Raw genomic sequence first — 22,735 nt, 5'->3', positions numbered from 1 at the left:
CACCATTAGAAAAGTAAACAAGCCAATGGGTGGGGGGGGGGGGGGAAGAGAAAAGGAAAAAGGAGAGGATAAGGAATGCTTGACTTGACCAGGATGTGAAAATAACAATTGTCTTATCTTAGTGTTCTAGAAGCCTGACCTGAGGTTACCATCTGTCACATTAGGTGGTTGCAGAAGTAACATGAACACCCCCTCAAAGTGGGATCTGGGGTTACTCAATGAAACACAAGGCTTTTAAGTCAGGAACAGTTGAAGCCCAGGCAAAGAAAAAGTCTCTCACTGCTTCATCCTCTTTGGTTAATATACTAAAAACTAAAACCAGTTACAATAAATCTCATGGCACTGCTGGATGGAATCAGAGGTTTTGGACCATGCAACCTGTAATGGGAGGTACAAGAGAAAGCACTGCTGCTGCCTCAGACTTATAGGGAAATGAATGTGGTTTTATCTCCCACTTGCAGATCTCAGACCCTTGAGGATGCCAGTGAATGAGGCACTGCAAAAATCCAGCAAGTAGGACGTGATTATGATCCCCGTTTCAAAATAGAGGAATGATGCAAAGAAGTTAAATGGTTTGTTCAACATCTCATACAAAAATCAATTGCAGAACTGGATTTCAACTTAATGTGTTCTTTTATCCTCTTCCCTCTCCTCTCCACTGCCTTGCACTATGTCTTTATGATAATGGCAATCACAGATGCAGAGCTTAAAACAGTAGCAACAGCTGGCAGTCTCATTGTATGAAAGCTTCCCACACTGTTCATTCAATATGAAACCATTTGGAAAGCAGGTACAAAAAAAAAAAAAAGGTGTCCTGTCTCTCCTCCCTACAGTTAACAGTGACATATCTAGTGGCAGGATTAGGTATAAAATATCAAATTTCAGTATGCTGTTGCAAATAAATTGATTTATTTTGTAAGGACTAAATATAGCGATTTATAAAGCAGTAAAGGACCATTTATAAAGAGAAAATAATTTGTCTTCTTATAGCAAAGGGAGATTTTCTGCACAGCCTTGTAAAAATTAGGGAGAATAAAGCAAACAGATTATATTGTCTGCTTGTCTAATGTACAAAGCTAAATGATTCTGAAGAATATTTATAATTTTGGAAGAAATGTTTGCTCTTGAAATTCTAAATGTGGTTTCTAAAATGATGCATTGTTCATCTGACGGTGTCTTTATTTGTTTCTATTATATTAGGGAGCTGTATTTGTGTGTTTCCTAGAAGGGTATCATCTTGACGCACCCAGAATTTGTTTGTGCTTGGTGTTTACCATGGAAAATCCATACAAATGTATAAAGATTAGGCTACCTACTCATATACTCTCAACAGAGTAATCTTCCTGCTTTGTGTTTTTTAATACCCTTGATTATCACTATTTCCATCTCACCTGTATGTCCCTATGTCACTGTTCATGAATATATATTAAAAGACATAAAACATTACACTGTCATCCCTCCTACCCTTCCCAGCTTTCTAGGATTGTTTCTTTCTGTATTATCATCGCACTCAGGTGGTGTATTCCACCACTACTGACAGTGTCATCAATAAATCATCATTGTATTTAGAGCTGAGTGAATAATGGAAAAATTTGTATTTTACTGGAGAACATCAAAGGTAAAAGTTTTGCTTTAATGCCAGAATATTTTCTCCTGCAGTAAGACATGAATGGGCCTAAAATATTGCTTTGGAGGCCTGTGCTAGGGCCTTCCACATGAGGGTGAACTTCACCCACAGAGGGGAAAAATCATGAAGAAAATTATGAATAATTAAAAAACATGGATAAATCCAAGACTACTGCAACCTACTTGTCAATATTTTAGGAACAGGAAAGAAGGCAAAACCCGATTAATACATTGTTCATAATGAGTTATTCCTCAGCTCTGTGCTTTACACATAAACCCATGTACAAATTGCAGGAGATGTATTCCAGGTAACATTTGTTTCCATGCAAAATTGTATTTTCTGCTGGAGAACGAAGGTAAGTATAACTAGTCCTACTGCTGGTTGGTTCCAACATTACATCTCTGCTAGAAGCTTTAGGAATATTTGAGTGCTCCAATAGCCCAAACTTCCTAAAGTATTAATGATATTCTCTCAGCATTTGCCCTTCTATTAGAGAATTCTCTCAGCTATATTATATATTTTGTGTAGGAGTGGAGAAATGTCTTGAAAAAACAATGACCTCTCCAGGATGCTATGTTGAAGCTTATGCTTTTATAGCTATTGGTATGTTGCCCTGGGTGTATCTGATTACCCAATGCCTGAAACAGCTACTGGCTTCCTCAGAAACCAGGCCTGGGACTCAGTGATGATAGCTTTCAGACCCAAAGATCCAGGAAAAACAGTCACCAGACCAGAGATCCCCACTATTTCTGAAAGGGCAAAGATGCCTTTCTTACTGGAAACTCTTGTTAGCTGGAACATTTTTCCCTCTTCTATGATCACAAGTTTAAACAGACCACCTTTTTTTCTTTTTAATAGTTGTAGGCTTTCTTTGGCCTCTCTCTCTGAGACTGTAAACCGATTTTCTGTCTCTGCCATCTGACCCTGAAAACCATCCACCCTGCCAGAAAGTTGAGGCTCAGAAGCTTTAAGGGTAAATCTTGTATGATGCAAAAGTCCAAGTCTGTTGTTTTTTCTGGTTTTCAGCTCTGCCATCTTGACTGTCTTCCAGTTTTGGTCTTGTTTTTCTCACGCGCTGTGTTTTTTATCTCAAATTTGTCAGAAATTTCCTTTGGGGGAGTTTATAGCAATTCTAGTGATGTCTTCATAGCTGAGCTTGCAGAAAACGTACTCTTTCATCGCCTCAGTCAAGCTTTTTATAAGGTGCTGACTGGTGCCCACATGGGAAAAGGCAGATCCTGTGCTGCTTTGGGTGAGCACTTGGATAGATTTGTTCCAAGAGCTCCCATCTGGGCAAATTGGGAGCTGATCTCTCTTACAACCTCCCCTCAAACTGAAAAACTTCTGCCAAACTAAGCTGGTGTTTTGCAGGTACCTGACTGCAGGAATCAGTGACTGTTTAATAGGCACCATTGTACCTTTATACAGAAGGAGAGGAGAAAGAAGGAAAAGGAAAAAGAGGGGGGTCTGGAGTCTGGAAAAGTCTGGTTTCTTCGTAAAGCTGCTGCTTCATGCTGGACTCCTCTGAAGGAGAAGGCCTGGCAACATTCTTTGCCTATAGCTATCAGTGTTGACCTTGTCTCCCACTCAGGCCACTTTTGAGTCTACTGGAGCTGGCATGGGCACCTCAGCCAAATGCTGTTTTGGCTCAAAGCAGTCTTTCAGGCTCCTCTCTGTCACCATAAAGCACCAGAAAAGATCACAAGGCTATCTGCTGTTTTGTTTTCACTTTGTCTTTTGAAGGGAACTGTAAGAGCCTGAGCTCAGCTCACATTATCCCTCCAGATTTCAGTTCAACAATCTGCATGGTAGCAAGGGGCTCTGGCCCCCTGTGCCAGACTCCTCACCCATCCTTACCTCTCACATCAGGGATATCCAGTCTGCATAGCCCTCCCCACCCTGCCACTGACGGCAGAAGATGAGGACTGTCAATTTAGCACTCTCACTACCAAAGTAGTGGTAGAAAAAGTGAAAAAAAAGGGATGTGACTTGTACCTATATATGTTGTGCATTGAGCAGTAGCCCTCCTTCATTCCCAAAGAAGCACAAAAGTACCTTGTGATTTTAAATATTCTTAGGAGTCGAACACATCTCAACACCGAAATGCCCAGTGGTGACATGATCTTTGTCTCAACCAGAATTGTTTCCAGGATTCCTCCACACACAATGAAACAGTCAAAGCGGTTGAAGAGGGACACAAAATAGGCCTGGAGACCAAGGCTGTACATCTTCAGCAGCATCTCTGCCGTGAAAAGAGCTAGCAGCACCTTATTGGCAGTGTCTCATGAAAAACAAAGAGAAACAGATTAATGAAACTTAGTCAAAAGATCATCACAGCTAACCATCGGTCCTCGCCTATAAGAAACCATTTCTGAGATGAGTCTGAAAGGTAATGTAAGCTTAGGTCAAAGAATAAACTTCAAAAGCGTGAGCATCTCATTCACGGAAGTGTTTTACAAGATGCTTACAGCGATTCTTATGTATTGTACATACAGCTGCGATGTATTACACAACCACACAACCTCCATGGCAGGGACATGCCTTCCTGTGCACAACCTCCCATCACACTTGTCATCTGCAGATGAGAGTGGGAATAGAAGAGCTGCTGTGCTACCTACTGTTGCTTAATTAAGCCTTTCAGCTGCTCTCACCTCCAGTGAGGATTCAACTGTTCTGCAGACAGAAGAACTTTACAAATCATTCTTCCTCACCTCCTTGGTATCTAGAATTTATCATAAATGCCATTTCAGGGAAAACCTTGGAGAACCTGTGGCTCCCAGTAGCTACCCATAAATTGGAAATCCAGTTGCTGCAAATATATATTTAGCATAAGCTCTTGATTTCACCTACACCCAGTGGAACACTGCTTTGGCTGGAAATGAGGAACTTATGTTTTCCCTGAAACTTCTCCCATTGTATGCAGATATTTTGTTGTATTATTTAAGATCCTCCATAGACAATTTGGAGCTGTGTATGCCTGTTTTACATTGTGTGGGCTAACGCATCACCTCCTCCCTCAGCCCCCTTTTTTGACACTGACCACAGTAAACAGAACCATCAGCCTCTGCTCACCTTGGACCTCTGTCAGCCAGTCTGGCTGGTTGTAGTGTTCAGAAGCAATGGTAAGGGTGTTGAGAAACACAAGGAAGATCACCAACCAGTAGAAAACATTGGACTTGACAGCGGCGCGGCACTTTCTTCTGCAGAATCGATTCCATCGGCGCCAGTAGCGACTTGAAAAATTGGAAAAGGAAAAGTTCTTTTCAGATAGGGATCTTTGGGCTATTGCAAATCTCTGTCAAGAGAGACTCTAGTGTTGATTTATTGTTCAAGAGTAGTAGAGAATAAAGTTCACCCTGAGAAATGTTCTCTCATTCTCATCTGAATCACCAGTTGTGATCATTCTTCCTTTAGCTATAGGAATAAAGTTAATCCTAAACCAATTTGCAACATTTAGAGGTGAATATACCTCTTCAAGCAATGTCTTAATCTGATTAAGAAATCCATCACAGCTACCATAAGAGTTTTTTAGCCCAGTTTCCACAAAAATAATTATTCTTCTTGTATTTAATTCTTGTGGCCTGCAATGGGACCTTCCCCAGCCTCAGGATAGTCAATGAAAAGATACCCCCTATATACCATGGACCTTTAGATTAAGTCCTTGGAGAGGTAAGGCCAAATAAAACCCATGGAATATTTCCAACATTCAGCAATGTTCAGGAGTAAGCCCAATAAGAGGGCTAACTCTGAACAGAAAAAAACAAACTTAGGGGACCTCAGCATCTCACCTTCAAGCCTGGAACTAAGGATACCATTTGCTAATCAACAGACCTTTTAAAGTTTTCCTTCCATGAACACATCCCCTTGTGTCACTGATTTCTGAGGGTAATTACTAACCACAGAAGATATTTAAAGCTAATTACACACCTCCTACTCTTCAGAATTTAACTTGCATAGCAACCAGTTTCCAGGCAACACTTGCCACTGTATAATAAATCTAATAGTTTTATATAGATATTATATACATATACGTGTGTCTATGCATGCATGTGTGTGTCTCTAAGGAGACACACACATACACAACATTACAGGATGAGAGAACTTTTCTTGGCTAGTCTTCTCTTAGTGTTATTTCCAGTGATAAACTATAGCCATGCTTGAGGTCAGGGTTCAGCATCTATATGAACTAAAGCCAGGCAATGTGAACACTGCACACCGGCCAAGAATTTTGCAACATTTTAACAGGTAATCAAATCCAGGCTGCTTTAGCTATGCAATATATAAAGGCACCCAGTCTACCTAGCACAAACTTTTAATAAGGGTTGTGTGTTTTGCAGTGGACTTGAGACAAGAAATGATCTTCCCAAATTTCAAAATGGGTGCAACACTTAGACATTCATGTTGCCATTAAATCATTAGCAATCCCTCACACTTGTGTGTATCCATGCGCAAACGTGCATGCACATGGCCATGTGATGATACAAGTCTTTTTTTGTGCTTACACCTATATACAAGTAAATCCACAAACTGTAGGAATGTGATCACATATGCAACACTTTGCAGAGAGATGCATATAGGCAATACGTACACATATGTGCATTCCTGAATTTACATCACTGTTCATTATTTAGGTAAGCTGAAGGACAGAATTGCTCACTTGTTCCAGTTATTTTGAAAATTATTTTGGGTTTTTTTTTATAAAATTGGCTTTGAATTCAGTCTTATGGATGTAGTCGGGCCCTACTGAAAGGGTAGAAACAGACTGGGACCTCAACAACCAAGCTACATGAGTTCAGTCAGCCTTTCCAATGGAAACCCACAGATGACCACCTGGGGACTGCTTCACATTTGCAAAAGCTTCAAGTCAACAGAAGAACAAATACCACCAGAAGAACTCCACACATCCCATGGTGAAAGGGAGAATTTCACAAATAAATGCAAGCCTCATCAGTTGAAAGATTTACAATCAAGCAAAGCGGAGTAGTACAACAAAGTGCAGGAAAGAGAACCTTGAGCTGACAGGGTTGACATTGATAGATGTAGTATAATTATGTGGTTGAACTTTTTTTTCTTCTGCTTCTATATTTTATGGCTTGAGGTATGTAGGTAGCAATCAGATAGGTACTTCTGAGTGAAATACTGTCAGTAGTCACTGTGCCTTATTTCAGTACGAAACTAAGAAAAAGGATCTTGATTTTTGGTGGTTGAGTGATTAAAATCTGACAAGTTTGGCAATATCTCCTAGAATCACCATGGTCTCCCACAGATGCAGGAGTAAACCACTTCACAAAGTAAGGAGCAAAACCAGTGGAAAGGAGGAAAAGCAAAAGTCAGTTTTACTTACCTAAACTTTGATTTTGAGATCCGATGCCTGAAAGATAAGAATTGCCATTAAAATCTCTGAAGCTGCCCCACACCTTCCAGGTTTTTATGAAAATAGCAATACAAATAAAGTTAAGTTCAGTTAATTTTTTTAATGGATGCTGTTTTCCTCTTGAATCCCATGTAAGTCAATGTAGGCACCGGGCATGGCTAGAATTCCCTGATATAAAAAATCTTGGTTTTTTGGTGGGAGTCATGAAGCAGGAGTCATGCCATGATGGGATTCTACCACCTACAAACATCAGTAAACTATCTTTTCTCATGGGTAGAAGGCTGGCCTAATACTAGGGGCACTCTACATCTGCTACCAAATTTATTTTTCAACTATGACTCTTTTTTAGTCACTAGGTTTTTTTCTTATATTAAAATATGTATGACTTTATACAGACAGACTTGTTGCTTTCACACATCACCTGTCACTTCAGGATACATAAGCATATTATGAAACCATGGGGAAAATAATGCTTTCTTTTTTTCCAGCAATTGAAGGAAAACCAGTGCATGGTGGATATTTTCAAAGTTAGATACTAACACTTATCTGTCTTTGTTATCTATGCAAATGGGTTTGAATTCAAAAGGGTCTGAACAATAAGAGATTCTGTTACTATGAATGAAATTTTGGGAATTAAGCATTCCTAAAAATTCAGCCATGTTTCCACTATATATGTGTTTAAATATCTATTTCCATGCACTTGGATTTATTTACCTAAATAATCTCATTAGCCTTTTATGAGAAGTCACAGGCAAAGCTAGAGATTCCCCAATTCTCTAACCACTACCTTGCTCTGCTTGACACATGTCCTGTAAGGCCTTTGAACTCTTTGACTGTCTCTTGGTACATACATAATGGTGCACAGAGAGAAAGGTATGTGAATGCTACGACATGAGTCAGAGGTGATTTAGGAGGCTGCAAAATCTACTACCAATAACAGAAGAAATGAGAGTCTGGGGAGTGACTATGAACAAGATATTTCTGCTGGGTTGAAGCATTTCTTAAGGTTCCCTCTATGATAGGGAAGTGATTCATTGTTGACAACAGTCAGCAAAGGTCTTACTGTACTGACTTAAAAATGAATTCGCTGTTAGGAGACATGGGACAAAATAATTCTCAAAGCATCTAACACTACTTTCCTAGCAGTCTTCAAAATGATCATGTTCCTGTTTGAGGACATCAGTCACTGACAAGTAATCAGTGATGGGTCAGTTTCCTTATGTGGAAGAGATTTTAGTGATAAGAACATTTCACCAGCAGATGGTCCAAGCAAAAAAAAAAAAAAAAAAAGCCTTGTACTGAATACATCATTCCTGCTGTGTCACAGGCAGCTTGTCTAGGCCACATACTAGGCAGCAGTGTGGTTACAGACGCATGCAAGAACTCTTCTGATAAAGAAGAAATAATGCACTGGCTGAACAGAATGCTAAATTATGCTGCAGAGACAAAGCGAGCTTTAACAAGGATGATGAGTGAAGCACCTGCAAAGCACATCCTTAATGTTAAAGCTATCCCAACTTCTCACTGAGAATTCTTGCTTGATAAGTGCTACCTACAAACTAATGGATCAGATTTACAGGCAACAGGAAAGAAGGCTCAGCCAAAGACAGGGGAAAGAAAATGAAGAAAAAAGTCACAATGAAGGAGAGAGCTGGACACTGAAAAAGAGATGGTGAGGACTTTCATAGGAAAAGGTTGTGGGGGAGGAGGAAAAGAGAGCAAGAGAGATGTCATGGGGAACCTGGTGGAAGGTGAAGGACAGGCAGTGTAAAGTCCTCTGGTGACCTCTCTAGCTAATGCTTTCCCAGTAAGGGAGCTGTGTGGCATTTAAGGAATCTTTTATTTATTTAAGCAAAAGAGATGTGGCAGGTGTAGTACTCATCATGCATGTGATAATTATATCTTTGGAGCATTATGAGCAGCAGCCAAGTGCATTCAGTGCTCCCACAGGTTAGCTACAGCCTTCCCCTCCCTCCCCTCCCTTGCCTTACTGCTATGGCAGAAGGCTTTATCACATGTGGGTGTGCTATATATATAGAACAGGACAAGGAAGGAGGAAGAGATTTATATTTAGAGGCAGAATCCAAGAGTGAAATGGAATTTTGGAAACACAAACTGTACAATAACTGATTCTGAAAACATTATGCCTGAATCTGAAACATATTTTTCAAATGACCCTTATGATCAAGAATCTTTTGTCTTTCAGAACCAGGGTTAACTAAGTCATATAAAAAAATGTTTTTATGGCATCACTAGGGGCTGTCAAATAGTCTGGATGTGAGACCTTGCCATGGCCTCTTTGTGACACTCCAAACTGGCACTTGCCAGGGGTTCAGGGTAGACCAGATTCTCTGCTGAGTTTAAACATGGATCTCTTGCAACCCTGGTATCCTGGGAGCTTTATGTCATTGGCAGAAAGAGAGTGTCCCCATTTGTGTCCAGCTCTGGAATGTCTTGAGAAACTATTGTTTAAAATCATGGTATAGGAGCCCATACGAAACCCCTTTCAGATCACTACTGAGTGTTTTTATCGTAGGAACCACATAACTCAGATTATCTTTTAGAAAGACAAACACAAAAATCAGACCTCTGTTTGACTAGCTATCTTTTAAATTCTCTAAACCTCTTTTAACCTTACAGAGTTATGTACCCATACAGATAAGACAGTGAAATTTAAAGATTTTATCAACATAAACTCAGGATAATCAGCATAATTCAAATGTAGTGAGATATTCCACATTCTGAGAGATAAAGTCTTCATTTCCCTGTTCACGGTGGACACCAGAGAAGAGAATCTATGCACTTGCGAAGGATGTGACACTCTTGTATAACTGGGATTGAGGACTTTGTGTAATTGTACACACAACAAACAATTCTGAAAAAAATCTTGTAGGTCTCCAAGCATGACACAAAGGCCATGTTACAGCTGTTTCCTGGGTGTAGAAATTACTAAACATGACCATGAAATTATCTGGCACACTGGTCACAACTACTTTTACGCTATATGATCCCCCCTATAGTCAATTATCTTCATGAAGACTGACAAAAGCCCTTGGATACTCATAAAAGCTCTTGGAAAAGTAGTAACACAGAAATTTACTTACTACGCCTCTAGGTTATACACAACTCAGGGGAACATCCAAAGAGCTGCACTGTGCATATCTTACAGATTTTAGAACTATGAGAACACAGTCCTGGTGTGATACCAATTCTGTTTTGGTGCAATACGGTGCATTCATGTAGTTACTGGTCAAGCAGCACAACATTTTTCTTTCTCTCTACTCCTGATGACATTTCATTACTTCTAGTCAGGATGCTGGCATACCTGAGAGAAGATGCCCACCCTAGGGTCCTTTTTCCACATATTAATGGGACAAGAGCATATAGTGACATTATGTTTTCAGGAATGTATGCTGTGTACCCAATAATCTCTCACCCCAATAAAGTGTTAGGGCAATTAACACTGGGGAGTTGTACAGGGACATGCAATAATAATTTCTCATTTTGATCATTAATTAAAAACTTCCAGCAAAATAGAACAGACGACTGGCCCTGGAGGACTTGAATTCTGATGTGGACTGAGATCCTCCTGCTGAGGCAATCACAAATTTCAGCAGAGTCCACACAGTGATGCCTCTTCTCTTTTTTTACATTTTTGCCCTTCTTGCAGAAGCACTGGAGAACATGCTGACCTGACGGGAGCAATGCTGATTTTAAGAGAGAGGTGGTTGTTGGCCAGGGGCAGTAAGAATCTACGGAACTTAAGAAAACTGGACCTGTCTAGCTTAAAATTGAGCTGGTTTGCTATTCAACAGGCTTTCTTAGAGGCTGCGAAAATAGGCTAGCACTTCAGCATTTCGTGAATAATCTTGCTCTCCCTGTAGCAAGTCACAGACAGGGCCTGTCACAGAATCCAAAGTAGGAAGATAATTCCTCCTCCACAAGGGCATGCTATTGTCCTTTAGACACATATCTAGAGCTGACTGTGAATATCAAAAGCACCTTGCTCATAATAAATCAGAGAGCAGTAGCTGAGGCTGACACATAAGGGTCAATCCTGTGTGTTTTCCTGCTGAAGTCAGCAGTGGTTTCAGAGCTTTTGGCAGACTTCTTACCACGGCTCCTGATGTGATGGGGACTTTGGTCCTCACAGAAGGAGGCTATCTTTTCATTAGGTGAAAACCAGCAGCAACTACAGTGAACCTGCAAGCAAACTGACTCTTTCGCTTTTACCACTGGTTCCTATACTGATTATTGCAAGAACTGCATAGGAATTATTTTCCCAGTCAGAAAAGCACCAAGGGAAAAATCACTGATGGTTCAGCTGCCAAGGAAAGCTTCCATTGTTCATAATATTTTCAGGACACACTGTTTTCAGTTGGAAAGCCAGTGTAGGTTGTTCATTTTGTTTTATCCTGTTTTACTGTTTTAACCCTCTTTGTTGGAAAGCAGTTGAACTGTCCCCCAAATGTATGGAAATCCTGGCCAAGGTGAAAATGCCAAGTGGCTTATTGTTTCAATGAAAGCAGATAATTTTAAGCTCTCTTTCCCTTTGAGCTCAAGTGCTTCACTTTTCTGTTGAGGCTCTATGGAACATTAGTTTCCACAAAGGTCTTTTTTTTAGCTAATACATACGTATAAAAGCAAGCTCTAGTGTGGCACTCCAGATCTGTATGGTTGTATCAGAAAATTAACATTCTGGTTGTATTGGAAGATTATATACACTGACATCTTGCACAGAACAGATTACTACTGATTATGAGCAATAGCCTGTCCTCAGGAATCAAAGATCTGCACAGCAGTAACCACAGAGGCTCAGGGAAATTACTCACTGTTGGGAAGTCCTGGGTATAAGGCTATCCTGTAAATAAAAACCCACTGCTCCTAGTTCTGGGTTTATCCCATTGATGCTTGCTGCAGAGGAAACATGTTCTTATATTATATTACATTTATATTATGTTATTATAGTATGGATACTATAGAAATAAGGCTTCTTTGAGACAATGCATTAGTAGGAGATATCTTGTGTTTGAAAGGCACTCTCCTGATCGCACATAGCATATATCTCTGTGGAGCTGAGAAAGGCTGTCAGGGAGGATCTCCTTTTCCAAAAGACACACTTGAGCCTGGCTTCTCAAGCATATCTTTCTGTCATTCACAGGTCCAGCTTTTCAAAGCTCTACAGCTTTTAGAAGAACAGAGAGAAGAGCCAGTAGTTCTAAGTTATCTTCAATAAAAGTGCTTTTTCTTTCAGTTTCCTGGGTACTTTTTCCCTTTTATCGTGAGTGCGTTCTGATGGCAAGCTCAGCCTGTAACCACAGTGGTGGTGCTGGGGTGGTTAAATGCCCTAGCATTTAGTGGTCTGATGCCACTAAATAATTAAATATATTGCCTTTGACTTGAAATCTCCCTGTTGCTTCAGTCATGTCTGGTTGCAGCTTGCCCAGTGCAGTCTCTGTCCTCCAGGAAAAAATGTGTTTATAGCAACATAATGGGGACTCATGGCCACTAGGTGATTTTAGCAGGGTGGTAAAAATGAAGACTCATCTGCAATAGATGAAACTCAACAATCGAACAAAAACCATGTCTAACCATTTCAACTGTAAAAACAAAATCCAGAGGGCAGATGACGGCTCAAAAGTCTGGGCCTAATCTTCAACTAGAGTAAATCAGGATGGCATGACTATAATTATTAATACTTACTCAAAGTCACTAGTATTAGATGAGGAACTTATTTGAAAAGCTCAACCAACTTCCCACATGAATTATCTCTATTCTTGAACACTGGGCCAAATTCCGATTTCTCTTAGTCAGGTTCCAAAAAAAGAAAATACTCATTGAAATAAATTCTTGCTTACATTTTATATGTTCCAGCAGGAATATTGGCCTATGGGGGGTTTAAATGAGGGTTCAGTGAGAACAGGGCTTAATACTTCTCGAAACCAGGAAAGCTGATTCCTCTCTCTGCCTGAGTGTGTGATGCAGTAACAAAACAAACCAGAAAGGATTCCAAGCCTCCAAACCAAAGGCAGATCTGAATTTACTCATCACTAAAGAATTTGCAGCTCCACAAGCTTGAAACAAACACGTTACAAAAGAGGAAGCATTGGCAAAATTTGTATCTCACTCCAGAATTTCAAATACAATGATACAGCCATTCATTTTCCTGGATGAAGGAGCCTATCCATCTCTTAGAGATTAAAAGCAATCTGAGTGAAGCCTTGAGGATCTTAGCTATCCTTGGGAGAGAGGTAAAAAAACCCTTCTCAATAACAGACTTCAATTCCCCTACTATACATCACCCATTTTCAAATGAAGTGGAAAGTGGCAAGGAAACTGTTTATCTCCCTGAATCTTACCCATTCTGCTCTGGTGAAACTTAGGTCTCTGTTTTAACATTTACAACATGGGAAGAAGAAATGAAGCTCTGTTTTCCTGTTGTTTTCCTACATCTTCTTCCCTAAAATGTGTTGGACGTAGCCATCCCTTCTCCTAATGCCAGGAGTATAGTGATCACAGTGCCAGACCACAGTACCGCCATTCTCCTGTGGGAATGTTGGACTATTTTAAGTAAACTCCATTCTAAGTCATGATTACGTTTAAAGTTGGGTTTAACTTCAGGTCTTCTGGCCACATTCCAGGTAAGATAATTATGTTCTGGTTGCCAAAATTCCCCTGCAGCTTCAGTGCAAAACAAGCTATCCTTCACACATCTCCTTATACACTTGTGTCCCTTTGTTTTTAAACACCTGTCACATTTTACCCTGAAGGTGGGTGAACTCTAATGTTGTGAAAACAATCCCTGCATTTACAGTTCACAAAGTGCATTTAGGATCCTTTAGGATTAAGGACATTAAAAGAATGTAAGCTGCAGTATTAAAAATATATGCATCTTTATAGTAACAGTTGCCACTGTTGTTGGCACTGTGTAGCACCAGAGGACCAATTGTGTTGGGAACCATAACTGCAGAATAGGGATGATTCTCCAAATTGGATCCAGCTGGAAGAAGTGGTCACATATCCAGCTGCTGCTTTCTGTAATGTGACAAGAGCACAAGCGACTCAGCGGGGTGCTAAAGGAAGGGCTACAACTGCCTCAGCACTGTGACCAGATCTGGCCTGGTTCCTTCAGAAAAGAGTTCATAATCTAAACTAAAAGACTCAGCAGGTACACAACAGAAGGCAAGTGAAGGAAAGCTATTACAAATAATTTCTTCTAGGGTTTGTAAGTTGCTGGCTGACACTTACAGGAAAGTAGATTGAATTTACAACATATTCCACATATCACATCTTGTAATGAGATAAGATCTCCTCCTCTTCAGTTTGCACAGGAGAGGGCCAAGGGTGTGTGTGGGAGATACAATCAAGGTTTACAAAGTCATGAAAGTGATAGATAAGCTGAATATGGAACTGTTGATCACCAAATCTCACAGTATTAGAAGGAGAGGATGTTGACTGAAAGTAGTAGTAGATCAACTTAAAACAGATATGAGAAAGTACTTGTCTACACAGCAGGCAGTGAACTTCTGAAACTTGTTGCCACAGGAGATTGTGAGGGCAGACAGCCTTAGCGGGATCAGAAAAATCCATGGACAACAGGTCCATAAATGGCCACTAAAGGCAAAAAGCAGAAGTGTGCCCTCTAACATCTCTAATACAATAACTATGAATTTCAGAGCAGTAAAAGGGGACTGGAAAATAGGAAATGGCTTGTGCATTTCCCTCCTGTTACTGTCAGGACCTGAACACTGGGCCAGATGGACCACAGGTCTGACAAAACAGAGCATTTCTTATGTACTTATGACGAGCATTTGACCAACACTGAAGGACTCGAGGTATGTGCAAGGACAGGACAGAGCCTCAAAATACTCTAGTGTGGTACAAGCTATAGCACTGATATGCTTAGCCCACCTTTCAAGGAAATTTTGAGGGATAACACATTCACACCCCCCCCCCCCCCAGCATAAAGTCCATTCTTGTTCAAGTCATGCAAAAGTGAAGAAAGGAATTCTCTTGCCTATTCTTGTTCACTACAGTGTTGTGTTCAGCATTTGAAAGGTGTAATTCAGGCTGCGGGATGGGAGTTATCATCCATATATTTCTATTACAAGACACTGTAAAGTGTACAAGAAACATTAAAGAAATTAAAAAAGACCAGTCATTTCCACTCTTCAGTCTACTTATACTGGATTTGATTATCTATCACCAAAAAGGAATTTTAAAATAAGAACACTGTTACCCATCAGTTCTTTTAGCTATTATGCAAAACCAGATCTGCTTATCCTGTGCTTTATTTACATCTGTGTAAACCCAGAGGCTCTCCACTAATGTCCAGAGTGAGTTTACATTGCAATTAAGATAAGAACCGGGATCAATAGATCTTCTGCACCTTCTCCTTTCACCCACTGTGGGGTTTTCTTCCTCTTAAAACGCCTGACATTTGCCCTGGCTTTAACTCACCAAGCTCAGTCCAATCCCTACATACATACATCTGTGTATATGTACTCACGCTAGCCTAGCACCGCAGTTTTCGCCTTCAATATCTGCTCCAGGGACGTTGTCTGTGTTCACGGACTCGGTCTCACTGGTGGGCATGCTCACTGTAAGAGTCAAAGGGAAGAAAAAGAGAGGGTTGGCCATTAGAACCTGTCACATCTATTAATGAATCACATGAGTGAAGGAACTGGCTTAATGAAAAGACCCTCAGCTGCAGCTCCTGAGAATTAAGCAATTTGCTGAGCAAGTCTAGTGCCTCCCTGCACAGGCCAGGTTGGGCAGGTAGACTTCAGGAACATACACAGGTTACTCAAATGTTAAAGAAAAGGGAAGAAGCAGCTGCTCTCTTTCTTTCAGAGTCAGTTCCTGGAAATTTTATGAATGAGAACCACTGAAAATTAGAGAACCCAGCAAAGACAACAAGAAGCTTTTGTTTGATTCAATGGAACACTTTAAAAAAATGCCCCTTTACTTGTATCAGCCCAACCACCTCACTGCCCTCCCCAATCTTTTGTGTGACAATTAGAATATAAACAAAAAGTACCAGATTGACATGTATTCAGACAAACAGCTTCTGTTAGCCTGATAGCCACATAAATAATACTGATCACTTATCTGTCATATACTAACCATTAATGTGTTTCAAGCTTACACTTATAAACTGGACCTACAGGGATAAGAGAGGAATTCAGACTCTCTGACCCATTCAGATATTGCCAACAAAGGAGCCAATGAATATGGACTATGGTGGAGATTTTATGTTGACACTCACCAACTAAGAACTGTACAGAATATCCTAGGCTTTTGCAGAAGTATCATGGAACAAACATCAGAAAGCAACCTTAAGTGTGAACCTATCTTATCTGAATTCAAGGACATGTCACATTTTCTATCTGTTATCAAACTTCAATATTTTATTTGCTTCTACAGATCATTAAAAAAAAAATCACAATTTCCATTCCACCAGTTGCTACTAGCTCCTATATGAGCTCTTGTAACTCCTTAATGTATAATCATTCAACATAACTTAGGGCAATGGATAGGATCCAATATGTGTCCTCTTCCTTCCTCCCCCTTTTTCAAATGCACAAAACAAATGAAAAAATGATACTTAAAACTGAGTGATGGTGGAGTTAAACAGATCTCTCAGATGCCTGGTAGAACTTCAGAACATCACCTGTATTAGCCGTTAGATATGTATCTCAGATGAGACTTGAAAGCATGCACTATCAGCTGTTAGAGAGGCTTCTAACAGCCTCTAAGAGTATGTTACTCAGTACTAAGAACATAGAATAAATAGGTTCCACATGTCAATTAGGCAGATGTTTAATGGGCCATAGGATCAGGTCTTCTTTCAGAGGATAGAAAGATATCAGAAGGTTCTTCCAAAGAGGTCCTGGGTTTTTTCTTTGAAAGAATTATGGTAGAAAAGTCCCTCAGAATGAATTATCTGAATTATCCTCAGAATGAATTATCTTTCCTTCATCCCATCCCAACAATTCATGTGCCTACAACATATGCCATGTTTTAATAATCTTGTCTATTTGGAAAGACAAATTAAGGAATCAACTGAATTTATATTTTGATGTACATGTAATAGTCACGTAAGCTGTAAGAAAAAACAACATTCATAATTAAAATTTTTGGTTCAGACTAAGCCCTTCAGGAAAAAAACCAAAACATTGATATGTCATCTTTGAAGATGAGGTAAAGCACTTTCAAGACATATTTGAGCTTATTTGCAAATGGAAAATAATTTTGAAGACATTAGCAAGTGATTGATTTGCAGAGCAGCTTATTATCTTGAGTGCATGGAGAGGACACTGCACAAGCAATAGAAAAGACAAGGCACGCACATGCAGAGATATACAAATTTATATTATATGACACTCTGTATAGAGATATATAGACACACACACAGAGATATATGCAGTGTGGACACAGAGTGCAGTGGAACATTACCATGGGTTTCTGTGGAGTGACTAAACCAAGCAAACTTTCCTTTCTTCTTATCAGGCAAGCCAGCTGGAGTGCTTCCTTTCACAGACAAGATGGTCAGTGTCAAGTACCAGGAACAAGACATCAATAGAGAACATGCAGCCAGTGACAGGCAAAAGAAAAAAACAAGGAACTCAGCTTACACATGACATCCACTTCTGTCTGAAAACTTCATCATGTGAATTAAAAGTACAAAATGAAAAACAAAGGTATATGGAAGTATGAAATATCATAACATATCATCAGAGAATAACTCTTTCTTGCTTCCTGCTCTTTTTTGTATCTGGCTTCTGAGAACATGAAATTGCTGAATTTAAGTTTATGAATCAAATCCTTTTTCTAGTGATGTCAATGGCAAAACTTTTCTTGTTTGACTGACCTATTGAAATTGGTGAGACTAAGACAATCACAACGTGTCCCCAGGTTATCCCCTGATCCTTAGGGTCAGAATCTGAACTAGCATATCTTTGAATGAAGTTCCTTGGCTTTCTTCCTAAACTGCTCCAATATCTAGAAACTCTTCCAAAACTGTCAGAGCTACTAAAGGAAAGTTGTTGGGCTAATCACATTTCTCTGTCTTTCCCCATCTCTAGATTAGAGATTAACAACCTTCATCAAGCACTCGAATGTACACTGCCTTACCCAAACTAGGATACCCCTAGACTATGTCTCATGATTTCCAGTTGAGTTTGAATTTGGCATTCACCAAAAGCATTGGCTTTTCACGGCATTACTTAATGTTGATCCTCTGCCTATTAAGCACAGAGGTCCTCAGCCCACACAGATCAGAGGTGCACGTGCAGAGATGTCTTAGAGTGTACGTTGCACTTCCCTAATCTTACTGTTGCAGAAAGCCAAATATAACCAAAGTGAGGGATGCAGCTGCAGTGGCACACAGGCTGAAGAGACTCCTGTGGTCCAGGCTAGCTGGCTGGCACTAGTTCACAGGCATTTATTACACCGCACTGATTGAAAATGTTAAGGACAATAAAAAGTATTAAGATGGTATCAAGTATTAGAGAAATGATGGCCTAGAAGTTAAAGGTCAGGACAGACAGGAGATTAGGACTGCATTCCCCAGTGTGGTATGCTGCCAGCAAAGCAATCACTTACTTCACCTGGCACCTCACATCACCTTCAATATCAGGATAATCATGTGTGCAGGTGCTGTGAGGTTCATTCAGGCCAGTTAACAAATCCTGAAAACAGAAGATGCTGCAGAAGAGCTGTGTATAAACTGGGGCTGAGTATGAGAGGAAGTAGACCAAATAATGCCCAGATGGCTTTCTTATCTGGCTCAGTTCTCAGAGACACAGACCTTGTGCCCACACCCCGGCTCCAGTCTGAAAACAAGGCAGGCATTTTTTTCAGTCCGGGTTATTAATTACTGGAACCATGTACCAAGAATGCTGGTGGTAAATCCACCACAGGAATGTTTTAATCAGGAAGAGATGTTTTTTCTAAATGGTGTACTCTAGTCCAGACCAGTGTTATGTTTAGGACCATGGTATACAGACTATGCCATCTCAATGGCCACTTCCTCCCTGTAATTTTGGGAGCTGAGACAAAGGCAAGAAAGAGGCACATGTAGACTTCCTCCCACCTGGGCACAATGTGACTTAGCAGTGGAAATCCTGGTGCCTCATGTTCTGTGCCATGTGTGTTCAGTGACTTACACACTCTTACAGGAGTGGTTCCTTGTCAGCTTCAAAAAAATCCACTGCTTGTAACCAAATCAGAGATCCCCAAGGGGCTTGTTTCTGCCAGAGGTAGAGGGAGCCCACCTCCCCTCTTCCTGGTCTTCAGGTAAACCATTAAATCTTCCATCTACCACATACTTTGCATTGAAGGCACTTCAGTGTCCAAACTGCAGCATGGGCAAGGCAGTGATTGATCACTGTGCATACTATTCAACTGCCCACCTAATACCCTAAGGCATTAGGTCAAGTGACTAAACACCATATGGGTGACTTCTTGACAGTACAGAACAACTCTGTCCCCACACCTGTCCATCTTCAGTGACAGTGGGTTGTTAAAGAGATGAGAAGGCATTTCCATCAGGCAGTTTGCCTTTGCCCGACTACACCAGGAGCAGCAGTCCAGCTAACAGGGCAATGAGTACACAGAGTGGGCAGCTCCAATCAAACCAGCACAGTGAACCACTAACAACAACACAAGGACTGGTCCCATAGAAGATATTACATATTTCACAGAATCATAGAATGGTTTGGGCTTTAAAGATCATCTAGTCCACCCCACACTGCCATGGGCAGGGACATCTGTTACAAGATCAGGTGGTTCAAAGCCTCGTCCAACCTGACCTTGAACACTTCCAACGATGGTGAATCCACAACTTCTCTGGGCAACCTGTTCCAGTGTACCTGTTCCTGGGGCAAATCATGGTGGCTTTGCTTATATGGGAATCTCTTTTTTTGGATTTATCATCACATCCATAATTCACTCTGGTTGATGAAATCTCCCATTAGTTACATATTCTCTAGGTAGCATAGCATAGCAATTTTTTTAAATGGAAGTGAAACAACTTTTTAAAGATGTGCAAGTATCTCATGGTTTCAACACAGTGCAAACCATAAGGAACAGTAGGTTTTATACTCTCCCTACAGTTGCTTCTGAAGCCTTTGCACTTCTTACATCTTGCCACAGTGTGGCTTATCTCTGAATGTAGACTTTCTCCTGGACTACCTAAACTCCAATTACACATTACATACATAGAATTTCTGCAGCAGTTAAATCAACAACAAAAGCAGTGTAGCAGCTTGCTTAAAAATAAATCTGAAAAATGCTTCATGTTATGATAATTCTAGCTCTGAGACCCAACAGAGAGAAATAAGGACAAAAAGTCTGCAGTCTGTGACTAGTTAGACCGACAGATGTGCAAGACCCTTTGAGAGCCTCTGTTCCGTGTCACTGGCATCAAGCATTGATACCAGCTCTACTCTTGCACTAACATATGTCCCTCCTCCAACGGAATGCCCCATGGACATGCAATGAATTATTAGATGGCAGGTTGCCAAAAGACAGCCAACCACTGAAACAGAAAGCTGGCACAAGCAAATACCCTTCTGTGTAGCCCTGAGATAATTTTTCCTTTACACGCTTGGAGAATAATATTTGCTCCCAGTTCAGAAATATCATTACCACTATTACATCTTGCATTTATGACATGTTTGTCATCTTGTCAGTGGAAGTAATTCTAATATTCAGATTTATCCCCGTGGATTATATAATGCTGCCAAACTTGTTGTTGAATCTCGCTTTAACGCTGTGACAATTTAAGATCCAGAGAAGATCATGCCTGGGCAAAGGGTACCCAGTTCCACATAGACAAAGCATAAACTTTTCACAGATTTTAATGGTACATGTTACTACATGACTTTGCAGATCTGGGCATTAGTTTTAGAACTGGTTATGTCAGAGGCTATTCACATTGCCTGACTTCATGTGTCTGATTTAGCTGTTTGAGTTAGTCTACAGAGGCAGATAGACACCTGTCACAGGTTTTCTGAATGCCATACTGATATCTGCCTCAACTGTATGGACAGGCTGAGTATTTACCTTATGCCCTTGTCTTGAAACAGTGTGACTATCCAACAGTACGTTCATTCATATTGAAAAAGACCCATAGTGAATTTTCAGATTAAGAAAAGCAACATTGATGGTGTTTTTTAATATGCTCTCTTAGACTTCAATTTCTCCAACACTCCAGTTTCTACTGGTATTGAACCACTTTGCAAAATACGTGTCTAAATCACCCCTTTTGCCCATGTTAGTATTTGAGGTCAGGAGGACCTGATGTCACTCCACCACCATTTCACCTTACTGTGTCACCTTAGCCATATGACCAAGTCTTTCTACGTGTCTGTTCAGTTTCTCTAAAAGGGGGATTATAATTCTGCACTCACCTTGCAAACCTCTCTGAGATCTGCAGATGAAACACATTACAGTAAGTGCTAAGTACTACAGTTATTACTGATGCTAACGTCTCCCAAGCGGGACTCTGCAGAACTATAAAGCAAATCTAAAGAGCAAAAAAGTCCTGTGAATTCTGCAGCTGGGATTTAAGATTTCTTTTTCCATCAAGCACAACAAGAATAAATTGCAATACCCAGGCTGCTTCCTTTAGCAGAATCTGCATCAAGTGAATGACTTTGTCTCCAGTAAAAACCCTGCTTCCCATGGTGCCTCTCATGCCCATCATTTCATGAATGAGTCTATGGGCAGCTGTCAGAATATCAATTGACTCAATATATTTTTTCAGTGGAGAGGTCTCATTTTAATTAATACAGGAATATTACCTGGCTTCCCTCTTCTCATGGACTGTTTTGGAAATGCTGCACTCATTCATCGTATTCATTAATTTAAATAAGATACAGCTTTCATTCTTCTACATGCATACAATGTCTTGGGAACAGTCAGTGAGTATGTTCTTAAACGCAAGCAGCATAAGGAAAGTAAACTGTGCAGAGGTAAATGATTAGTTTTCTCTAGATCTGATTTTGTCAGGAAAATACACAAGATATGACTGGAGAACTCTTGTGTTTTCTGTTTTGAAAAAGAGTTCTGCAACAGGAAAGCTTCTACAGGAGAAGAGGAAAGGGAACTTGAACTATATGTAGGATCTTGGTGGTTACATAACTCCCAAAGTTAGACAGAATGCATCAATGAATCTAGCACAGCAAAAAAACTCCAGAAAAATAGCGAAAATACTTGGAAAATGCTTACCAAGGGTTCAGAGGCCAATGCTCATACAGACAATATTATACACACATTATATGAAATTTGAAAATATGAAATACTTTGCATAACGTAATTTTGGGTTACATGCAAATGAATACAATTGCAAGGACTGAGAGTTTGATTTACACTTTCACTCAAGGTCACCCACAGAAGCTAAGATAGTAATAAAAACCCATAAAGTGATTGTCATTTCTATCCACTTCAGTCAAACAGAAAAAGGCTTTCAATAAAAAGATCTTTACACTAGTGAACCAGCAGCAAAGGTGCTGCAGCTAGTATGTAGTAACAAAACCTGTCATTACAGTAAAACTAGGCTGGGCATTGTACAGCATCAGAGAAGACTGATGCAGTGTACCACTGTTTTACTAAATGGAGCAGTAGAAAGTAGGAACATTGCCAATAGTGAGATGGAGTATTGCATTGTCAAACATTTTATTCATAGGTAAATTAGATATTTTACAACATAAATTGCAATGTATATC

At 40.1% G+C, this 22,735-nt stretch overlaps 1 protein-coding gene across 14 annotated transcripts in view; it reads right to left on the bottom strand.

The window, feature by feature from the left end:
* The window catches only part of CACNA1C (calcium voltage-gated channel subunit alpha1 C), a 498,932-nt gene that overhangs the window by 111,229 nt on the left and 364,968 nt on the right, over window positions 1-22,735 (bottom strand). For all 14 annotated transcript variants that reach the window (XM_074871704.1, XM_074871694.1, XM_074871692.1 and 11 more), the window contains exons 10-13: window positions 15,511-15,601; window positions 6,972-6,998; window positions 4,700-4,860; window positions 3,683-3,908 (exon numbers count right to left, since the gene is read on the bottom strand). In XM_074871704.1, coding sequence (XP_074727805.1) covers window positions 3,683-3,908; window positions 4,700-4,860; window positions 6,972-6,998; window positions 15,511-15,601 — 505 coding nt within the window. The remainder of the gene's footprint in view (window positions 1-3,682; window positions 3,909-4,699; window positions 4,861-6,971; window positions 6,999-15,510; window positions 15,602-22,735) is intronic.

Source organism: Strix uralensis, chromosome 5, assembly GCF_047716275.1.
Source record: "Strix uralensis isolate ZFMK-TIS-50842 chromosome 5, bStrUra1, whole genome shotgun sequence".
NCBI classification, from domain to species: Eukaryota; Metazoa; Chordata; class Aves; order Strigiformes; family Strigidae; genus Strix; species Strix uralensis.
Note: the sequence above shows the minus strand (reverse complement) of the source record. Positions and strands in the feature narration are given on the sequence as shown.